Below are 24,855 nucleotides of genomic sequence, written 5' to 3' on the forward strand. Positions count from 1 at the left end.
GACTACCTACTAAGATTTGTATAAAATTAAATGAAATAAAATAGCTCGCAAGTATTAAGCATTATTCCTAACATAGTCCCCAAATAGGCATTCAACAAATACTACTTAAGGAATAGGTAGTTTTGCTTTCTATTACACTTTTCTTTATAGCTTATTTGAGAAAAAAAAAAAAAAGGTGAAATACTCAATACCAGTAATACCGTGACAAAACAAGGGAAGTAATACACTGTTGGTGACACTATAAACTGAGACAACTGACCCAAAAGAGACTAGGACAAAGTACCGGGTATTACAGAAATGACATGGCTATTTAGATAACCTACTGAAATTAACAGAGAGGAAAAACTTGTTTTAACCCTAATTTTTCAAACAGAAAGAAATTAAATTCCCTAAATTTGCTATACTAAGTGAATATTACATAAATTATGGTAAGCAACATAATGAGATACCACTTCATGATAACTATAACTATGAAGAGAGAAATACAGAAATTGTTTCAATAAGTAAAATCACAAATTCTGTTTACATTTTGCAGAAAACAATATATTTTCAAAGAAAGACCATCAGGAAATTTTTTTTTAATAAAAATAATTTTGAGTACTTTCTAAAATTCTTACATTTCAGTATTTAAGAAAAAAACCCAACTATTCTTTTAAAAGGCCAGGACATGTCACAGAATCCAGTCCACTTGACTATAAAGCAGTGCTCTGAACCCTATTACTTTTGCAAAACAATGGGAATGGGGAGGGTACTGTTTTGGAAAAGGTATACAGAGAATATTCTGTTACAAGGTTCCTGAGGACAGGACAAGTTCTGGGTCACCAGGAACAAGAAATAATTCATGAGAGGAGAAACTCCTGGGCCTTACTTTATTTTAATTTAATAGTATCTGAGAATCTATGAAAACATACTAGAAGGAAAAAAAATTTAATGAACTAGTTGGATTGGGGTCTTACAATCATGAGTGTATCTTTTTTTCTTCCTTATCTCAAATGAGGGGGAAAAATCTGTTGAAATAGATATCTAGCAAAAAAGACATTTCACAGAGAGGATACTGTGCACTAGACTGTAAGGCAAAGAGCTATTTTCTTTTGCATTTGCAAAACAATAGTGGTAGGGAGAGTAATGTTTTGGGAGCAAGACACAAAGGATATTCTGTTACAGGTTCCTGAGGATGTTGACAGAATTTCTGGGTCACTGAAAGTAAGGAATAACTTGAGAGAGGAAACACACCTTTGCCTTGCCTACCCACCCGCTTCCACCAATCGGTACCTGACAGCCCATACCTGAAGGCATTTTTGTTCCCACATAAGTAATTCTCAGTATCTCTGCCAGGCTGGTATCCTCACTCTGTTTTACCACCCCCCTCCCAATTTCTACTTCACTGAAATTCATGCTCAGTCCCTGACACGTTAGATCAGAAAGCATTTAGTAGTACTAAGCAAAAATAAAATTCTCAGCATGTTTTGGTTATATGGATTCATAAATGCATCTTTTATAACACTGGCTTTTGGGAGGGGCAAAATGAACAATTATAGTCCATCATTAATGTAGACATAGAAACCACTTTAAAAAAGGAAAAAGCTCAACTTGGAACTGCCAATAAATTTTCTTGTTCACCTGTCTTCTACAGACATCTTGCGTTGTTCAAAATCTATGTCGATAGTAACACTTCTAAGACTTTTGAAACCAGAGATCACATGCTTGGCATGACAGATACCTTTGAGCTTATTAAAAAATGCTGATTGCTGGACCTCATCCTTAGACACTTTTAAGTGTCTGAATTGAGTCCTCGGAAACTACATTTTAAATAAGTTTCTCAGACCATTCCGATCTCTCTCCCACCATCCCCTTCCCCACCTCTGAGAAAATACTACCTAGATGACAGCTCATCACAATTGCTGCCGATTTTTTAAAACTTAATGAAGATACAGACAAAGATGTCTAGAGGCCAATTAATCAATCAGGGTAAGGGACTCAGACATTTGTAATTTAAATCACACCCAAGGCTCTTGCTAAAAATGAGGACTCCTGGTTATTATCTCAAAACTACAGGATCTGAATTTGGCAAGTACAGTCCAAGATTCTGCATTTTTAAACATTTTCCAGTAATTCTTAAGATTCATAATACATTATAATGTCTGAGAATCAATGCCCTTAGACTCAACAGTTTCTTGATCTTTTCTAATCATCCATCTTTACTTCCACTCCTTTCGGAACACCTACTCTCATATTCCTACCCTGGACCTTCTCACCCCAAAATGCCCCATCTCTGAAATCTCATACTCTGAATTTTCCTCAGGCCACACCATCTGTCCTTCCATTTCTGCCTTTAATCCTGTCTTCTGTCCTTATCATGGTCTCTTGTCTCTTGACACTTGTTTACTCTCAACTCCACTGGCCTCCTACCTTCACTTTCCCAAGGTATACCAGACCCTATGATCAATTACTTAAGTAACTCCTTTTATTATCCTCAATAACACTCTCCTTTTTTTTTTTTAATGGAGATACTGGGGATTGAACCCAAGATCTCATGCATGCTAAGCATGTGCTCTACCACTGAGCTATATCCAGTGCCCTCATCTTTTGTCAGTATTTCTTTATGATTCTTAATCTTGATACACATTTTTTCCCACTTCAAGATTTATAAACCACCATATCTGAAAATAAATGAGCTCTGCCACCTCTCAACTCTCATAGCCCTTTAGTGTATGCTCTTTGACAGTAACTTTATATTTCCTATCCTATTTTATGGTTATTTAAGCATGTTCTATCTCCTCTATTAGCCTATATGGAATTCACAAATAGGATTTGTGTGTAATTTATCTTGGTTTCTCCCAATATATTGGGTATAATATTGGGAATAAAGTCTGGATTTTTTTGCCCTGGCAGTAAAAGCTCTGATCTATTTTTTATTAATCATTAACTTAAAAAGTGGTTATAAAGAGTAACTGTTTTGTAAGTAGTTATTATATGCCAACCTACAGTATTGTAGAACAACTGGCCCAAATCTAATGTTGCAGTAACACACCTTAGCCAACAATATTCATTAGAGTTGCATCAGAAAATAAGTTTCAATGTAATGACTAGAGTTAGGTCAGTAAACATACATGCCTTGACAAGAAAGAGAAGAACAATAAATTTTCTTGTTCACCTGTCTGTCCCTTCCACTATGGTATCTCTAGTAAAAAGAAGAAACAATAATAATAATAAGATTCCCCTTTCGTTACTGGCAATCTTGCTTACCCTGAGGGAATAGAAAAAGGAGAGAACCTTCCCTGAAAATATACTTTGGTCCTCCTTGTAAAGGTTACTTGGATGAATTTCACCCTAATAATGTTGCCTGTTAGCTAATTAATTTTCCCTTTAAAAGCATCTAATTTTCCCTTTAAGCCAATGAAAACTATACCACAATTATCCAGTATCTATATACCTTTTTTTCTTGCAAACAGTTTCAGAAGGCTACATGAATACTTTCTTTTAGTTATGAAAAAAATAATGAAAGCTAGAACTATGGGGGGAAAATATCTGTTAGACTGACTATTTCATATTAAAAAACTACCTATAATCACAGAATCCAAAGAAAATAATTGGCCAATATCAAAAGACATGTATATAAATACACATACATGTAAACACATATTTTATGAAATGAGATCACACTATCATTCTAGTAAGATTCTTTTGTCACTTTTGAATCATGAACACTTGACGTCTGCATAGAAAGAACTAAGAAGTAAATTACTATCATCAGATAATAAAGGATAAAGTCAAGATTAGAACTAAGGTATGTAATTCCAACGCTCATGCCCTTTCCATTACATAGTGCTGCTTCAGCTTCCTCAAGTATAAAATGGATTTGTACATTATATTACAGTGGATAATGTAAGCATGGAATGAAATAATGAATGAGAAAAAACCCTGAAACTATAAGGCGTTTTTACAGAAATGTAGAGGGCTATTACATTACACACTTGTGATATAGGCAAACCTGCTATAATGCTTTGGCATTTAACTGTCACGTTACATAATGTAATGCTGATTAAGATTTATACTTCTATATTATAGACAATATGGGGGATAATCTCAAAACCCTTTATAATCAGAATTGAGTTTAAAAACATTTTAAGAAGATACCCCTCAAGCAATTGTGAAACCTAAAGAAGTCTGCATCATTTTAAATGGCCTAAGACCATACAATCAGATTAACGTTATAAAACTGATTTCAGACATAACATAAGAAAAAATGCTCTGAGGGGGGTGGAGGGTGGGAAGGGATAGACTGGGATTTCAAAATTGTAGAACAGATAAACAAGATTATACTGTATAGCACAGGGAAATATACACAAAATGTTATGGTAAGTCACAGAGAAAAAAATGTGACAATGAGTGTGTATATGTCCATGAATGACTGAAAAACTGTGCTGAACACTGGAATTTGACACAACATTGTAAAATGATTATAAATCAATAAAAAATGTTAAAAAAAAAAAAGAAAAAATGCTCTGAATTAAGAATCATTACTTGAAACATATATTTGTTAGAAATTTTAAAACATAGTGACTGTTTAGAATGTTATTTTTTTCTTGAAATAGGCATCTTGGAGGAAGTCCAAATTACTTTTAAATTGAACTTATATCCAATGTACCCTGTCCTTAACGCTGATACCACAGTTTTAAAACAAGAACAAGGTATGACTTCAATTTATAAGCTGTTTAATCTTATTTTGCAAAACCTGAGCTTAATTTTTTAAAAATTTTCAAATGGATATGTGTAAAGTAGAAAAATGAAGCTGTTGGGGTATATGCTTCTGAAAGAATGGAGAGGCAAGCAAATAAACACTATTGTTAAGACTAACACTCCTACCCAAGGTAAATTTCTCTTTCTTCAACTCCACACTTTCTATTTCTTGCTTCCTCCTTATCCCATATTTAAATTCATGGCAACTTCTTCTAACAAACATATACTAGCTAACAAATGTTTTAAAATGATAACAAAAGGAAGGAAATTCTTTTAACACTCTGTAGGACACTGAAAGCCACAATTAACAGAGAGCAAATATTTTCAAAGCAACTTGACTAAAAAGTAGAATGTGAATTAGATCTTTTAATTCTGTTGAAGTTCAAATATCATATAAATACCTTTACTTACCTTAAATTTTCATTAAACCTTACTGTAGCTGCACAGTGGAATATAATATTGGTAGAGTCTATGATGACTTCCTTATCTTCTTCACAAAGAGCCAGTGTAGGTTGGGTGAGTTCACTGTTGATTGCTATAATTTTCTCCCTAAAATCTGGATTTTCATCTCTCAATCTGTCAAAAAGCTATTAAGGGGAAAAACAGTTTAGGGCAGTATTTTTCAAATCTCTAAAACCCACTCCCTCAATGATGAATATTTTAAAAACTTCAACTATGCAAATTCTAAGGTTGCTATTCTTAATTGCTATCATTCTGTATGAAAAACACCTGGTGGGGCCCACATTATTATTTTACAGATGAGGAAACTGAGACACAAAGAGATTAAGTAACTTGCCAACGACACAGAGATGGTAGTTTGCAGAGCTAACTTTGAGCTGTCCATGTCTTTGCTGATTAGATTACATTATCCCTCAGAACAGATGTTAGTAATACAAATATCAGGACAGATTAAAATGATTATCTGGATTTCTAAAACCCAATCCTTAATTTATAACTTCATTTTATTTGGGCTTTAGTCCCTTTCAGTAGATTAGAATAAAATACCATTACTCATATTCTTCCTAAAATCTTAGAAAAATTTTAAAGGGGGAAAAAAAAGTAAGTATGCTAAAGGAAAAAAAAAGTTGGCAAGCAAATATACAGATTGAATCTGCACACACTTGAGAAATAGCATATATATAAGGATTCTAACCTGAAAAGTTAGTATTCCTTAAGTATACTCAAAGAAATAAATTTACCTAAAGAATCAAATTGCAAGATAATTATAGTGTAAAGTCCCATTCAATTGGAGTCAAATTTAATTTTTTATCCCAGATTTTATAGAGGAAAACTGATGCTACCTCCAGATCATTACTCTATTACACTCTAACTCTCTACTCCATTTAAAGTCCATACTTGCAGTTTAAGCAGAGATTCTTAATATGGGAAGAAAGTCTATACAACACATATGGTGCTCACTTTCACCTTCCTAGATGACTTCAGTAAATAACAATCTTCCCCTCTGCCACGGTTGGCTAGTGACTTCAACATTAATGAGTTCTTATTTAATAAAATATTTACTAAGCATTTCAAATGAACCAAGCACCTTCTGGACACTGAGAAAACAAGAAAATGACTTTTGTCTCAAGCTACTCAAAGCCTAATAGGAAAAATTAAACAATTAAATGGACAATTAAAATATAGTGTTGTAAATAAAGTAATAAAATAGGGGTAATATTACAGTATTATGAGACTGCACAGTCCATGATAAGATATGAGGGATAAGGAATATAAACTTCATGCGGACAGGGACCACATATATTTTGCTCACCACACAGGTAGCAGCAGTGATCAGCCCCTTAGATCCAGACTATAAGAAGCTTTCCCCAAGGTTCATTTAAAATACAACCATTTATCTTACATAAAACACAAGTGGTTGGACCTGGTAGGAAGAGATCAAGGCCTAGGACAAAATTCTGAAGAATATTTAAGGGGCAAGCAGAGAAAAAGGAGTCTGAGGAATGACCAGAAAAAGTACCTTTAACACGCTGAATTCACAGTTTTTCATTTTCCCAGATTGCCAATGACCTTTAATTCCCCTTCATATAAGATATCTCTACCACTATTACCAAGACATGATCACACCGCTTCATAAGTTACTTTTCAAACTTAAGGCTCTTCCTCTCTCTAGCCACTATCTCTTTATTCAGTATCATCTTTTCCAGTGCTTTTAACCCACTGGTACCCGAATTAGTTCCTTCTTTACTAAGTCTACTAATGCCCTCTTTTTTTATTATTTATTTATTTAAAATGGAAGTTCAGTCGGTTACAATGTGTCAATTTCTGGTGTACAGCACAATGTCCCAGTCATGCATATACATACATATATTCCATATATTCGTTTTCATATTCTTTTTCATTAAAGGTTATTACAAGATATCGAACATAGTTCCCTGTGCTATACAGAAGAAACTTTTTTATTTTCAATATATACTGGCTAACATTTGTAAATCTCAAACTCCCAAATCTGTCCCTTCACACCCCCTTTCCCCAGTAACCATAAGATTGTTTACTATGCTGCGAGTCTGTTTCTGTTTTGTAGGTGAGTTCATAGTGTTCTTTTTTCTTTTCTTTTCTTTTTCTGTAGATTCCACATGTGAATGATATCATATAGTATTTTTCTTTCTCTTTCTGGCACTAATGCCCTCTTTCATGTGCTTTCTTACCTTTCCAGAATTTATTTCATGGTCAACTATTTTAATCTAATCCTCATTAGCAATGGAATTTCTTTCCCAGAGACATTACTGTTAAATCAGTGGTTCTCAACTTGGGGCAGTTTTGGCCCCCAGGGAACATTTGTTGATGTCTGGAGATATTTTTGCTTTGTCACAACTGGAATGGTGAGGAGAGGGAGCTGCTAGCATCTGGGAAGCAGACGTTTGGAATACTGATCACCCTACAATACACAGGACAGCTTCCCATAACAAAGAATATCTGGCCCAAAATGTCAACAGTGCTGAGGTCAGGAAATTCTGCTATAAAACAATGTCCCACTATAGTATATGCTCTTTGCCCATGCTCTTCATTCCTATTTCAAAATCACAGTAGGCTCTATCTGTAAGTTTCTTACTAACTTTAAGTGTACATATTCACTGCTACTTAGTATAAAAAAGGACTCATTTTATTGATTTACCAGCAATGCTATACGTAAGGGAGAATGCATGTCCCTAGGATTAGGTGGCAGGATGTGCCAGGAGAGAATTAAAGGCATAAGATACAATGACATAATTTTATGAAGCATTTTGTCAAATATTTAGACAAATATTTGGGGGCAAAGCATTTTTATACTGAAAATAATGGTCTTATGTTTAGACTAAACCAAAAAAGTTCAATGAAATTTCAGGCTTTAAGTAGAAGGTAATAATTTTCTTTACAAATTAGACTTACTATGGAGGAAAAATTTTAGAAGCATAGCCTGGAGACCCCAGAGGAAATGCCCAAATCTTTTACATTTTACTCAGGCCCTCAATTCCAACCAAGACATCAATTTCAATAGTAGCTCTTACTCAGTCTCTCTTAACACCTGTACAATCTCTTTTATCCATCCTCTCTCTTAAAAACTCTCTATCTAGACAGTAGGCTCCATTAAGGCAGGGACTCTTTTATCTTATTTATCCCTGAATTGAATCAGTTACATCAAATCAAGTGCCCAGCCTTGAATATGCACCATAAATGTTTTCTGAAAAATAAAAAATGAGTAAGAATAAACAACCTCTCACTAGGGAGAGGGTGGGTGTTGAGAAGGGAATTAAAGTATACCAATTATAGCAGTTCATGATAAAATGCCAAGATGAGTACACAAAGGGCAGAGATGACAACGAAACATACATGGGGGCATTTTTACTTAAAATAAGACTTGTGGTCTTCTAGCCCCCTTGATGACTCCCTTCTCAAAGGTTTTAAGGGAAGCAAGGAATTCCAAAAGGATTCAGCAAAGAATCAGAAAGAGAAAAAAAGGCGAAAGGAGACTAATGTAAACTATTTGTATAGTTAAAAAGAAGCATAGAGATAATGTCTCAATTTCTAAGAAGTGTACAGAAATGTGTATCTTACAGTTAAATAAAAATAAAAGCAACATAAATGTTTACTGTATGATGTCAAAGAAAAGCTAATGTGACATGACAACTAGTTACAACAAAGATATAAGAAGTTCATTCAAAGCAAAAAATCTGGTTAGTTTCGATGTAAGGGTTTGCTACTATTTTGGTTTCTTCCAACAGGACTGTAAGAATTTAGACATTCAAATGATCATCATTCTCATTTCAAAACAAATGTTATAATCAACATTTCTTTAGGGGATACGTCAAAGAGTTAGAGCCCTTATGTGTACCAAAACTGAACTCATAGCTTTCTAATCACTTTTGTTTCTGACTTCAACTTCATTCTCTGAATCTCTACTGCCAAGCTTGATTTCACACTAATTTTGGATGTCTCCAAAAGTCAACTCTCTCCTTAAAGCATGAACATTTGCCCCTATTTCGTATATCCATAAGAATGTGCCAGAAGGCTGTCCCCAAAGGTCTAAGTAACACTGTATATTCTTAATCAGCAGCAGTTCTCAAAGCACAATAAGATCCTAAAAGTTCCCGAAACTATTTCAGGTAGTTCACAAGGTCAAAACTATTTTCATACTAAAACTAAAACATTATTTGCATTTTTCACTTTCATTCTCTTACAAATGTAGAGAAGAATTTCCCAAAGTCTACATGTATAGATGACATCATCATTCTGATGGCCGATGGAATTAGTGCCTATACATATATCCTTAATTTTTAAAATTTCTCAGTTTTAACTTCTACTATGATAAATATCAGTAAGATATTTGAAACAAAACCTCTTTGAAGTCCTCAATAATTTCTAAGAGTGTAAAGGTGTCCAGAGACCAAAAGTTTGAGAATCACTGCCTTAAATAGACAGAAACTTTCAACCTATTTGGAAGATATGAAAAAGTATAGCCATAGGGTAATATTAGTCTGCAATACATTATAGTCAATTTACATTATCAAATAATTTGCTCACAAGTTAAAATTAATGATCACTTGGGGGAAAAATGCTACAAATTAAATCATGTTTTTAAAAAATGTCCTTATACTAGGCTATCAAATAGTTTTCATTTTAAAAGGATCCTGAACACAGTCAATCCTCAGTTCTCAGGAAGAAACTGGAGATGAACTTTGTACCTATCACACTTTAAGAAGGCAAATTCTTTAAGCACAGTTATTATGCAGCTACCTTTTATGGTGGTAAATGCTGAAATGCTAACTCAAATCTTTTTTTTTAATTGTCTGTAGAGAATTTAGAAACAATAATAAAACTGACAAATAAAACTTGCCTTTTTTTATTGAGGTACACTGGTTTACATAAGTTTCATGAGTAGGACATTATATTCTGGCTCCTATATACACTACAGTGTGCTCACCATGAAAAATTTAGTTTCCATCTGTCACTATACAGTTGACCCCCTTTACCCATTTTACCCTAACCCTACCCACCCCTTCTTCTCTGGTAACCACTGCTCTATTCTCTGTTTTTATGTTTAAACCACATCTTATTTTTAAAAATAAGTACCTAGAAAGTTCATGTGGTAATTCCTTAATCTAAGAGTTTAAAGTTAACACTAGCTATACTTTTGTCATGTTTAAGTATAAATATTCATTTGAAGCCCTCTTCCTCAAGTCAAATGAGCAAAAATTTTAAAGAATAAAAAACTAATAATTTTTAAAGGCAGAAACCTCATTTGGGGAGAGGACGAGTGCTGGTAGGAAATATTCTAGCACTTGATATTTATTTAATATGCCTTACTCAGCTTCCAATAAAACAAAAACCACGGCTTGCTTTGATGTTCTTTGAACCTGCAGAGCAGTTCTCATTTCAGAACCTTCACCCCTGCCGTTTCCTCTACCTTTACCACCCTTCCTCTGCATACACACATGGATTCTTCCTCACTTCATTCAGGTCTCTGCCCAAACGTCATCTCAAGAGAGAACTTTTCTGACCATCTTACCTCAAGTGCACCACCATTACTTTCAACCCTCTTTATCTGCTTTAACTTGTCTCCCTAATTAGAATATAAATTCCGAAATGCTGGGACTTTGTTTTGTTCACTGCTATACCTATAGAAGGACTCAATCAATATATCTTTGCAGAGGGAGGGCAAACAGGAAGAACACAAGTGCAATGGGAAGGACGCTACTAGAGTGTAACTAGCCATATGAGCTATACTGTCACTGAGTAGCCCTTTAAGAAGTAGATTTGTTTCTAAAAAGTAATTCAGAGAAAAGAAGTTTTTCTAGTTAAAGTAAGGATTATTTAAAGTTTTCATATGGGGACTTAATAAACAGCAGAGACAAAAGTAGTAAGTATTATTATTCTTTAGTGCCTTAATAATAGTTTCAAATTATTTCTAAAAGGAAAAACTAGTATTAATTTACACCCCACTGTTAAAACCCTGTGGGTCTTTATGAGCAGAAAAAAATATAGACAAGAAAAACATGGAGGCTTTACATAAGTGAAATTTATCTTTCTGAACCAAAATTATATGTGAATGGGAATCATTCTCAAATAATCTAACACCTTAGTAAAGAAAACATTCTAGTTTAACCTTTTCTTAATTTATTATAAGTCACTGTAGTGAATATTGGTGATTATATTTTATTATAATGCTGTGATGTTTAGAAAATTAAAGTTTATTTAATTTAAATTTTTAAATACTCCTGTAAAGGTCTTATTGTGCATCTTTTCTCTTTACTCTCTTAACTGTCCTTCTGTTATCATACTTTGTCACTCCCAGGACACAAGCTTCCCACTACTGCCATAACCCATAAACTGACTTTTATTCCTGCTGTTTTTACCTCTGTTATTCTCAGTCGTCCTTCACCTTCTTCTGATTTTGTCATCTTCTCTTCTAATTTTTGTCAACTTGGGCACCAAGCTTTTTGACATCAGCTTTGGGAAATTAAGCTATTTTCACTCAGTGTGTACCAGCTACAACTCTTACAACTAGTAAGCTATCCAACACTCAAGATTACTTTCCCCACTGTATCAAAAAGCCTTCCATCATCTTTGCCTTACTTTTTTATCTATTAGGGAAGTAATGTTATAAACTAGAAAGAAATTTATTATATCAAGTCATTTGTGTTACCTCTGGCATCTATTAGCTACACAACTTCAGATAAAATGACAGCTTCTGAGATTCACTGTCCATATTTGTAAAATGGGATATATCAACATCTAGCCTATCAGAGCATAAGCTCTAGGTTCAATTGTCAGAGTTCACAGACACTGGATCTAGCACTATGTAACCTTATAGAATGGGAACAGCACCAGTACTTATGCTATAGAGTTGTGATAAATACATATAAAGGTGCTTTGCACACAGTGCTTGGCACAAGGTAAGCACTCAATAAATATTAGTCATTATTAACTATGGATTTCTATTGAAAGATCAAAACAGACTGGAATACAAATGTCTAATAAATTATTTCTTAATTCTAGAAAGTTGTTCATCAATAATTAGTCATCATATCTTTTGACACTTTTTCAGCAATTCTTTGCTCAGAGCAACTCAGAGGTTTCTGGGGTTTTGGGGTTTTTTTGTTGTTGTTGTTAGTATGTAAGTCAGCTGCCCTAGAAGCTTAAACGGTATCAGATACCTACCTAATAACTAAAAAACTACATAGCTACTGCACTAAACCACCATCGTTAAATGTCAGATAAATTCATTCATTTTGAGAAAATTCAAAAGCTTCTGATTGTGAAATAATTTTATTCCAGCTCATTTTCATTTTTTCTCAGTGATATTTTTTTTTAAGGTTCAAAATGTATGACATATTCTTGTATTCTATACTATCTCTCTGTCATCATGTTCTCATTCGTCAAATGGGAATATGTGACTTTGCTACCTCCACCTCCTAATACTGTTGTAGGGAGCAATTAGTGCTTACAAATTTTTAACTGTTATCAAAGCACTGTGTCTCACAGCACAGTAGCATAATTAGAAACCACCTCTTAATTGTTACTGTTCTAAAAACCACTTAAAATATCTAGTAATTACAAATAACCTGCCTTAAATATTCTAAAAACACATTAAAGAGCTACCATAAAGGTAATTTAGAATTTGTTATTCAATTTTGCCCCCCATAGATGAAAGCTTTTTTCTCCTACTGATCACAAGTCATATCCAGTTTATTGCTGTTCTATAGGATTTCTTTTACTAATATTTTTCAGGGTATTGAAGAAATACACCAAACTGTTGATGATTACAGTAATTATACACACAAACAAAGATGTTTTTCTCTCCTCCAAATGATCATTTTCCACACTTACCTTGCCACTAATTACTTCTTCTACTCGCTCCTGGGGTGTCTGTCCAGCTTTCTGTCTCACCAAAACATACACTGAATTCACCTTAGGACAAGACCTCAGCAACTTTTCCAGAAGTACCTTCCCAAGGAAACCAGTAGCTCCAGTGAGGAGGACATTCTTGCCTTCATAGTATTCTGGGATTGAAACCATTCTGATCCTAAGGAAAACATGACAAATAAGCATCAGTTCAAAGATTTATGTTCATTGTTATGTACTAGAAGTTAAAAAATCTCTTAGTAGTTAAGTAAGTATTTTAAAGAACTGGTAAAAATCATAGTTGAATATTAACAAGAGGGGATATTAACCTCTGGTTCATTGCGGTAAGGCAGAAACTACACAGAACTGAGACACTAGCTTCTAATCCCTGTGCTTTTTCCCTGGATCACCTCAGACAAGCCACTCACCTTCTCTGCGCCTGAGTTTTGTTAGTATAGTTTGTACCAAACGACCTCTAAAAATTCCTTCAGCAATAAGAACCCAAATCTTCATTTAAACCTCAGTTAAATCTGAAACACAAATGGTGTTTCTCTGTCTCTGAAAGTATTTATAACGCCAAATAGAGGTCAGCAGCAAGACTCAATAGCCTAGCTTGTATAACATGGTGGGGTGTCATATTCACCTATCACCACCAGTTGAAACAAGAAGAGGTTAACACCAAGTCCTTTCTCCTACATGTCTATAGTGACAATATATCCAAAAGGTGCTCAAATCTCCCTTTTAAAAACAGTCATAGTAAGAAATACACAGGCTGACTTATCCTCCCTACCCAATTCCACTGAAACAGCAAAAAAGACAGTCAACTAAGAGAATAAACAAACAAAAGAACCACGATGAATGGAAAAAAACAAGATGCAGAAGGATTCATGAAATATGTCACTATTCAAAGCTCAGCACATTCAAAACAATGCTATTTATTGTTTAGAAATGCACACACAATAATATTAATAGATACATGAGAGAAAGTGTAATACAATTAGAAAAGGCAATAAGGAGCTTTCATTGTATTTGTTTTCTCTAAGCTGAGGAGTAAATACGTGTATTTTATGTTCAAAATTTTCACAATTATAAAAAGAATAAATTCATAACAATTTGAAAAGCAGCAGCAGGCAGGAAGGAAGGAAAAAAGAATTTCCATTAGAAATAGATGAGACTAAATTGACAGAGAAGCCATAGCAGAAGAAATAACAACCCAGGCAAACACAGGAAAAGGACCATAAGGAGGCAAGAACTGCCCCAACCCCCTAAACACCAAGCTCAGGATCAAGAGTCTGAATCAAAGCATAGGGGAATAAAGGTAATTAAAGATTGCTCACAGAACAGCAGAGCCACTTCTGATAGTCTTACTTCCTGTATAAATTTTAGTTCTCAGGCTTAGTATCAAGATCTGCTGAGAAAAACATCCAGCATTGGTGATAGGGACAAAAGAGAAGTAGGGCTGAGCTTGAGTATGATCTAAAGATCCGCAAATGGAGGTGAGGAAGTGGAGGAATGAGAGAGAGTAAACAAACAGAACCAAAAGAAAAAGTCTTCAGAGCACTGGGCCCCAGAAATAAATTTTAGGTCCTCATACTATCTGGCTGCTGCTGGCCTTTAAAACAAACTTATGCAGAGCTCTCAGTTGGGAATTCCACTTGAAGAAAAGCTCTTTTGGAAAAACAGATCTCAAAAAACTGAGAGGAAGCCAGTATCAGTTACCAAAACCAACAGTCTAGTCCTTCATAAATATGGATAACCACAGATCACCAGATATTTAAGAGATACCTACAAAATTAAGGACCAAAATAAAAAGCAACAGAACCAACCACAGCGAAAACTATAATGAAAAATTTAAAGAAAACTTGAACTCTAATACCCTCCAAGCCATTCGTAAGTATATTGCATCCATCAAATAAGAAACTATAATGAAAAAAAAAAAGAATAAGAAAGCATTTGGAAATCAGAAATTCAGATGTAGAAAATTCAATCTATAAACAATCAGAATTATCAAGTAAATTTAAGAAGGTCACTAGATACAAGGTTTATGTGGGAAAAATAAATGTATTTCTATACACCAGCAACACACAGAAAATGAAGTAAAAAAAAAAAAAAACCTATACCACTTAGAATACCATCAAAAATACCAAAAAATTATGGAAAATATCAAGTATTGACTGGTGAAGATGTAAAGAAATTGGAACTCATGTACCTTGCCAAAGGGAAAGCAAAATGACTCAGCTGCTATGGGAAAGTTTGGCAGTTCTTCAAAAAGTTAAACACAGAATTATCACATGGCCTTCATTCCACCCCCAAAAAACTGCAAATAGATACTCAAAACAAGTATATGTACACACGTATACAGCAGTACTGTTCAAAACAGCAAAACAGTACAAACAATCCTAATGTCCATCAACAGATGAATGGATAAACAAATTGATATATACATATAATGGAATACTACTCAGTCATAAAAAGAAATGAATTACTAATACATACTACAATGGGGGATGAACCTCAAAAACATTAGCATGGTGAAAAAGTCAGATATAAATGATCATATATTATATGATTTCATTTATATGAAATATCCAAAAGAGATAAATCCATAGAGACAGAAGGCAGACTGGTAGTTGGCAGGGGCTAAGGAGCGAGGAGAGAGGGCAGTGGAGGAAAACTGCTTAAAGAGCTTTAATTTTGAGTGATGGAAATGTTTTGGAACTAGACAGGTGGCAGCTGCAAAACACTGTGAATGTAATAAATCCCACATAATTTTTCTCTTTAAAATGGTTAATTTTATATTATGTGAATTTCACCCCAATGAATCATTTTTTTGAAAACATCAAATATTAGAAATAAATGTAAAGGATGTTTAAGACTAGTATTCTGAAAACTACAAAACAGAAATTAAACAACACTTAAATGGAGACATATACTACATTCCTGGATCAGAAGACACCTTTATAAGATGTCAACTCACCATCCTTAGATTCAATATAATCCCAATCAATATCTAAGCTGTGTGTGGAAACTAAGATTCTTAAATGTTACAGAAATGCAAAGCCAAGCCAAGCATGAAGAATAACAAACCTGGAGAACTTACATTACCACATATCAAGATGTATTATAAAGCTACAGAAATGTAGTATGTGGACAAGAAGTAAATAGTATAGTCAACTGGATATCCATACAGAAAAAAATGAATCTTGATTTTATCTATATCATACCACACACAAAAATGAATTCCAGGTAGACTATATACCCAAATGTGAAAGGTAAAATAATTATGATTCTAGAAGATGACAGAGAATATCTCCATGATCCTAGGGTAGGCAAACATTCCTTTAATAAGACACAAGAAGTGCTAATCAAAAAGGAAAAATATGGACAAATTGGAAGACACTAAAACTGAGTTCATGTCACAACACTATTAATAGGGAGAAAAGGCAAACCAGGTAAAAGATATCTGTAATTATGTATAATGACAACTGATTACTATTGAGAATATATGAAGAACTAGAAGTCAGTAAGAGAAAAAACAATAGAAAAATGGGAAAGGCTTAATGGACACAAGGAAGCATAAAGAAGGAGAGTATCCAAATGGCATTACAAAAAATATCCAAATGGCCTATTAGCACATAAAAAGGGCTGAACTTCATCAGTTATCAAACCTCAATGTCAGCCCACTACACTGTCCCCAGAATGGCTAAAATAAAAAAGACAGACAATTCACAGCATTGGTAAGGTTGCAGGTAGAAAAACTGGAACTCTCACCGACTGCTAGAGAAAGTACAGATTGGTATAACACTTAGTAAAAGTAGTACTACCTAATAAAGCTGAATAATCACTAATGTGATAAAGCAATGCCATTCCTAATGATACACCCAACAGAAATGAATACATGTATTTACCAAAAGACTTATAAACAATGTTTACAGCAGCACTATTTTACTGGCCCCAAATTTTACAAATCCAAATGTTTGTCAACAGTTTATCATATAAATTGTACTATATTCATACAATTTATACAATGGAATATTAAAAAACAATGAAAATGAAGTAACTATCACTACACTACACACAACATGGATGGGGCTCACAAAGAGAACACTGAGTCAATGTGGTCAGATACAAAAAATATATTATATTCTATCATGTACATAAAGCTCAACAACAGGCAAAACTCATATATGGTTAAAAGTCAGAACAATGGTTATTTCCCATGGCAGGAAGAGGTAGTGACCAGAAGAGGGTGTGTGTGAGGGAGGCTTCTGGGATACTGGTTATGCTCTATTTCTTGATTTGGGTGGCTCATTTTTAAAAACTCATCAAGCTATACATATGGACCTTTTAAACGTATGTTACACATTAATAAAAAGTTTACTTTTAAAAATAAAAGCAAACATAGGGTGACCATATGTCCTGGTTTGTCTGGAACATGGTTCTATACATTATCCAAGCTTAATTTTGATTAGAGTCCCCTTTTCAAGAGTGTTCCAGTTTACACTACTTACAAGCTGCTTCAGGTCCTCAATAAGACTACTTCAAGATTTCACTGACCCAAATCCTAATTAAAACTACAGAGCATTAAAATTAAAATGTTCTCACAGGGGACAAATAAAGAATAATTCTGCATCAATATACCTGAGGAATCTGTTAGGCATTAATGACAATTACATTCTAAATACATGTTAAACACAGTATCCTGAGCACATGACCTAGAAAAAGTTATCTAATTCTCTGAGCTTCATTTTCTTTATATGTAAAAATTTCTTCAACAAATACTTGTTAAGAATCTACTAAATACCAGACACCAGGAAGTTTTCTACAGGTGTTAACATGTATTTAAGACAGAAAAAGATATTAAGCAGTTTTTCCTTTAATAATTGAGGATTTATAGCCTGACTATGTGATTGGCTTAACCCTAAAGAAAACATAACTATGTGCTTTCTTCCTCATCTACCAGGACACCCTCCCTATAAACCCTAAACAACGTATCTGTTAACACCAAATAGCAGAAAACTTTTACCAAACAACTCTCTCTCCTTAACAGTATAAAGATTATCTGCTAAGAGTGGCAGAATGAAACTGCTTTTTATCAGTTTTAGGTAACTATCTTAAAGCTACTTGCATGTGATTTTATCCTACTATAAATATAAAGCTTTATGGTTTTCTTCATGGAAGAAAGAACAGAATTCCCACAACTCCCCCACTTATCACAAAGCAACCAAAAACACTACAAGCACCAAGTATTTTTAAATTGTCTCCAGGTATTCTTGGAAGTATTCCACCCACCAGTACACTTTACCCTATTAACTTAATGGCAAAGCCAGCACAAATGAGAATTCTTTTAAAGGAAAAGTGTAGACATCACATCTTTCACATAGTCCTGCCAGATGGCCAGAAGCTACAGGAAAAGCAGAAGTCAAGAAAAAAGTGCTACCGATTCTCCCAGCACATGCTGTCTAGATTCATACTATGTGATTCTACAACACAGTGAGATATTTAAGGCTCTGATCATCTACTGAAAAGAAGCTGCAGCACTGCAATAAGGAAAGCAGTAGTACCATTCCATGTGCCAGGGTAGAGGAGCTGTGAAATGTGATGCAAATTTATTTTCACTGTACTTGCGCTGCCTTAGGAAACACCACCTAGCAGTGGCAGCTGGGTATTTTCTTTAAAAAAAAAAAAAACCTTATCCTGTGGTTCAAAAGTTAAAGAGGCAAAATCTTTCCGAAGACCAGCAAAATGGTGGGTACCAAATATCAATTATTTTCAAGGCTTTCTTCCTCAAATGAGTTTTCCCAGTGGGTTTTTTGTTATGCATTTATATTTACATTAAGAGAATATACTAAAAAGTTACTTAAACTCCTAGCGATGAATGTATCTTAGTTAAAGTCCAGGCTTTGCCACTTTGAAACTATGAGATCCTAAGATAAAACTACTACTTTGAACCTGTTTCCTTATCTGTAAAAGGAGAACATGCAGGTCTCACGGGCAAAAAGAGCCTGAAATGAACACAAATGGAGAAACCACAGAGAGATTCTAAGATAGCAATCACCTACTCAATATAAACTGCACCCTTGTAAAATAATTGCAGTCTCTTAATAAAAGTCCTAATATTGATGGAAGGCCAATCATGTTGTCTCATTCGTTTTAGAAACCTATTTAAGATAAATAGAGAGAAGATCCTCTCTCTCATTTTCAACTTTAAAAAAAAATTCTTTAAATAGACAAAGCAATTAAAGTTAGAGGCTGGGGTATTACAATAACAAGAAAATCACAAAAATCTACTTTAAAAAAGCAATCCTTTAGTGCCAAGAAATGGGAATTCTTTTGCTTGTGTTAGAGCTGAAAACAACTCAAATTAATTAAAACTTTTAATATACTGTCAACTAGTTGTTGCAGACACTTGCTAAACAGAAAGACAAATGTGAATAAGTATATGGAGATTAGGGTGGGGTAGGAGGAAGGAACAAGAAAGAGGCAGGCCCATGGGCTTGAAGCTAGCAATTTTGTCTAAGGTCACTCAGCACACATATATGGACAAGACAAATGTGAACCAGTATCTTCTTTTTCTTAAAAAATTTTTAAATTGAAGTATAGTTGATTTACAGTGTGTTAGTTTCTGATGTACAGCAAACTGACTCAATTACGCATACACATATTCTTCTTCAGATTCTTTTCTATTACAGGTTATTACAAGATATTTAATATAGTTCCCTGTGTTATACAGTAGGTCCTTGTTGTTTCTCTATTTTATATATAGTAGTGTGTATATGTTAATTCCAAACTCCTTATTTATCCACCCCCACCCCTTTTCCCCTTTGGAAACCAGTTTGTTTTCTATGAGTCTATTTCTGGTTTGCAAATAAGTTCATTTGTGTCATTTTTTTTAGATTCCACATATAAGAGAGATCATTTATTTGTCTTTGTCTGACTCACTTTGAACCAGTATCTCCTAACTAAATTCCACATTTATAGAGGGTATAAAAAGTTTCTACTTGTCTTATAGTGAGGTAAAGACAACAACTCATGAGTAAGGTCTAAGTGCACAGCACTGGAAAAGAAGTTCAAAGAAACTAAAGAGGTTGTCTAGAAGGTCCCTTCCATTGTTAAAGTTGTATGATTCACTGTAAGAGGAACAGCATTCTTCACTACAGGGCCTTCTTGGCTTATAAGAGACAAGAATGTGCTCCACAGAAATTTTAGCATATGAAATAAGGCAAATCCTGGCTAAAAAAATTCTTAAAATTCCGTACCACTTCACAATAAAAGTTGATAGGCTACCAACACAATTTAGAAATGAGACTACTGACTGGTTCAGGTAGACTCTTAAACAATTAAAATTCAAAGGCAATTAGACTTTACCAGTATTTCCCCAAGGGCCATTTCCAGAGGCACCCAAACAGAGTGAGAAAGGAAGAGGTGTACAGTCAAACTTAGAACTTGACTCAAAAGACCACCTAGATGTACTTAATTATTGCCACTACAGTTTTAAATAAAAAGATATCATTCTCAAGTTAAGAAATAAGCACTTACCAAAAAGGTTAGTGGATTTATTTCCAACTCTGCTCTATCCACTGAAAGACCTTTCCTAAACAGAATCATTTATTGGAATGTTGGAAACAAAAAAGGGCAATAGAGGTAATAAACTAAGGTAGAAGACAAGAAGCTCTGGGGTCATGCTTAAGATTAACAACAAAATTCAAACATGTTTCTAAAACTATCTATACCAAGATATACAAAAATCTATAATGAATACATATATTATGTGTTGGACTTAACTACTTTTGAAAAACAGTGAGTTTTGCTTAAGGGAACATAGAGGTTCAGAATTTGTACCCCAAAGCATATCACTATGGCATGTAGGTTACTTTGAACTGAAGGAACAGATCCAACAGATGCAGAAAGAAGTCTTCTTAAAGCTTCCCTTATCTGATTAAAAGCAGAAACTTCTAAGAAATGAGGACTGCCACAAGAAGGACTCTTTGGGTGAGTTTCATGGCCATGAAAAGTATAGAAAGTTAGCACTGAGATGAGTTTGCACAAACTTTACTAAAATAGCCTACATCTTCTGTTAGTTTTCCCATATATTTACCTTCCCACAATTTACTGCCGCTAGTAGCCCAAATGCCTTTTCCTTTGTCTAGTCATTTCTCTATAATTATAACCTTTTGTTAATATGGTGTATAAGCTCTCAAGTCTAACCATCTCTTTTGGAGTTTTCACTTCTTTTCTGTGAAGCCTTCATGCACATTTTAAAAAAATGTATGTATGCCTTTTCTCTTATTAGTCTGTCCTTTGTCAGTTTAATTCACAAGAATCAGTCCTAGAACATAAGAGGACACAAAAAAGGTCTTTTCTCCCCTACATCTCTTGAACTATTAAGAAATCAAATCTCTAGAGAAGCCAATTTCAGTACTATGTTAAGTCTGGCCCTGCTATAAACTGCTTCCTGATAAATAAGGTAGGCCCTTTGCGGAAACAAGTCTTTTCAGATAACCCAATGCCATGCTGTAGTGGGAACCCATGGACTCAGTCTAGCAAGGCTGGGTTGGAATCCAGGCTCATCCATTCATCTTGGGGCTGAGCTTACCTACCTGTTTGGCTCTGTAATTTCCTCATCTCTTAAACATATAGCATACACACCCTCTCCCTTCACTTCATAGCATCATGTATAAGGATTAAATGTAATAACACATAAAAGGCTGGGCACATAGTTACATTTCCTTATTCATCTTCCCCATACTTCTTTGGCACTGATTCTTGGTACGGTCCCTTAGCAATCAGTCCGATCAGTGATATTTCAATCTAAAAAAATTTAATGATCCTTTCTTCTGGAAATAATTAATCATTTACTTACGAGTATAATTTTTAGAGTAGGAAAATCTTTTTACTACCAAAGTAAAACTAATTACTATATTATCTGTGGACTATATACTATTATATTCACATGCACATATATTCATTTTTTAATTCTGGGAAGGAAATTAATGATTTTAGGAGAAGTAGGTTTAAACCAAACCTCTGAGGGCTTGAAAAACAACTGACAAGCCATACCTACTTATGCTGAAAGAAGGGTTAGCAAGCCTTTAAATGCTTCCTAAGGTAGGAAATCAGACTAGCCTCAGAACAGTTTTATTAGTAGCAATGTACTTGGGTAATCCCTCTACCCTGGAGGTTCTCAAACTTGTAGATGGTGGTATAGAACAACTAGATGGGTAAAAAATATAAATAAAAAGTAAACAGGAAAAAAAAGGCTCTTATCCATCTTTAAAGATGTTCAACCTTAGTCATTGAGAAAAATGCAAATTAGGACTACAAGATTGATTTTTTTCACTTATGAGACTTAAAGACACACAAAAAAGATAAAATGGACATAGGGAACAGAGACTCCTATATTGCTGGTAGGGCCTCAAATTAGTACAGTGTCCATGGGGGGGTAATCTGGCCTATCTATCAAATATTAAACGCTCATTACCTTTGACCCAGTAATTATACTTCTAAAAATTTAGCCTGAAGCTATTCTTACATGTGTGTGTGAGCTGATGTATTCATTGCTGCATTGATAGCAAAAGACTGACAACCTAAATGTCCACCAGTAGGGGACTGGGCAAACAAACTGGCATATTCCTGTAATAAATAGTATACTCCACAACTAAAAAGGAAAGCGGTGGTTCAACAAATATTGATATGCAACAGCATTCATAATAAAATTTAAAAGCCAAGATGCAATATACTATATGAAATACCTTTTATGGAAAAGGAATGAAAAAATTCATATGCTTATAAATACATACTTCTCTGGCAAAACAAAACAAAACAAAAAACCAGTAAAGATGGCTGCCTCTGGGAGAGAGAACTGGATAACTTGGGAACAGAGATGATGGGCATTTACTTTTCACTATATATCTTTTGTTCATTGTTCAATTATGTAGTAAGTGCATGTACTACCTATTTTTAAAAACCACTGTTTTTGTAAAATGGAAAAATCAAAAGGTACCAAAAAAATATTTGAAAGCACTGACGTTCCCCTCAATTAGCTAGTTTCCACTATCTTTTGTCTTATAACACTTGACAAACTTTTCATCTATTGGGAAACAAGTCTGAAAAATCTTTTTTATAGTGAAAATAAAAGACTACCATTGTATTTTTAAAAAAGGTATTATCTTTCTTCTGCTAATCTTTATGTCTTAAAATTTTAATTTCATTTCCTTTTTAGATAGAAAATCTACTTTTTAGATTAAAAACCAGGTGATGATTTAACTATAAAACTGTTGCTTAACAGGACTCTTAATAGGCTGGATTTCCTAAATGGAATGTGAAAAATTCTTCCCACATCAGAGTAATGTTGATCTTGGAATCAGATGCCCCCCCCCCATCTCCTGAGAGAATCCCTACGTTCACCATATTCACAGAGAAGTCAAGTACACAAAACTCCCAAATACAGTCCTGCAGTGAACTTTAGACTGGCTCTGCCTGTATATTTCTTTCTTCAGTATTTATTGAACATAAATAGTAAAAACTGATAGAGTATTTGCAAGAACTCTTAGTTTCATGTTTTAGGTGCTACAAATTTATTTAGGGAAACTTAACACTGATATGAAAAGTCTCTAGACAATGTCTAAACATTCATTCCAGTTTCCTACAAATTTCCATCACCTACAGTTATACCTTAGAGTAGGGTCTCTTTAGTTGTCTTCCTCTTAAAAATTGGCTCCTCTGTGCCTTTTGGAAGTAAACAAACCCAAAGTAAAAAATCTAACAATGGAGACAGCGGGGAGAGAAAACAAAGAATTAGCTATTTCATCTAACTGTTCATTAGGATTTACAGATTGACTCCCAATCAGGGGCAATTTTATATTTAACACAGCCACATCCAATGCTGTTTTGTCCTGTTGTCCTATAACTCTAAGCTGGAGGACCACTTGGCAGGAGTATTGAAGGAAATTCAAGCAGCAGTAGATAGAATGCTGAGCTAAATGGTCTTTTAATATCCCTTAGATTCCATGATTGAAAAAGTAAAAAACAAACAAACAAACAAACAAACAAACAAACAAAAAAACTTCAAATATCCTTAAAAGGAGGGAATTAATTCCAAAATATTCTAAACGAAGAGTTGGCAAAGGTTTCTTTAAAGGGTAAAGTAGTAAACATTTTCAGCTTGTGGGTCATATAATCTTAGTAGCAACTACTCAATTCTGACATTTGGAGCATAAAACCAGCCATGAACATTTAAGTTAAATAAATGGGCATGGCTGTATTCCAATAAAACTTTATTTACAAAAACAGGAAGACAGTTTGCAGATCCTAGTTTGCCAACCTTTGTTGTAAATAAAAGATTCTGAATATACCACATTTAGAAAAATGAACTGCTGAGAAGAGTATCAATGGGAAACCACAGCACGGTCGAAATGTCCATTGCGTATTATTCCACTATTACTAGAGTTACTGTGCATAACACTCTAAATTTTCACTTGTTTTTCCACTGAAAGGGAAATGGAGATTGAGTATTTCTATCAGATAGAAATTAATACTCTTTAATCCAGAAGTTCATGAATAGGGTTAGAGGGGCGGGATAGGGAATCTAAGAATATGTTAAAGTTTCATGTAAAATATTGTTGCGAGTGTTTGTATGTATGTGTGTACAAGTATGCACTCCCATGCATATCATCTGCACATTTTTCCAGGGGAAAAACCCACTGTTTTTATCAGATTCTCAAAAGGGTCAATGAGCCTAAACAGTTAAAAATTACTATCAAATTTTATATGTAC

At 34.2% G+C, this 24,855-nt stretch overlaps 1 protein-coding gene across 2 annotated transcripts in view; it reads right to left on the reverse strand.

The window, feature by feature from the left end:
* Nucleotides 1-24,855, reverse strand: part of FAR1 (fatty acyl-CoA reductase 1) — a 63,005-nt gene that overhangs the window by 24,127 nt on the left and 14,023 nt on the right. For both annotated transcript variants that reach the window (XM_010977249.3, XM_031459980.2), the window contains exons 2-3: nt 13,066-13,261; nt 5,152-5,327 (exon numbers count right to left, since the gene is read on the reverse strand). In XM_010977249.3, coding sequence (XP_010975551.1) covers nt 5,152-5,327; nt 13,066-13,254 — 365 coding nt within the window. In that variant the 5' untranslated portion in view covers nt 13,255-13,261. The remainder of the gene's footprint in view (nt 1-5,151; nt 5,328-13,065; nt 13,262-24,855) is intronic.

This window comes from Camelus dromedarius, chromosome 12 (genome assembly GCF_036321535.1).
Source record: "Camelus dromedarius isolate mCamDro1 chromosome 12, mCamDro1.pat, whole genome shotgun sequence".
Lineage (NCBI taxonomy): Eukaryota > Metazoa > Chordata > Mammalia > Artiodactyla > Camelidae > Camelus > Camelus dromedarius.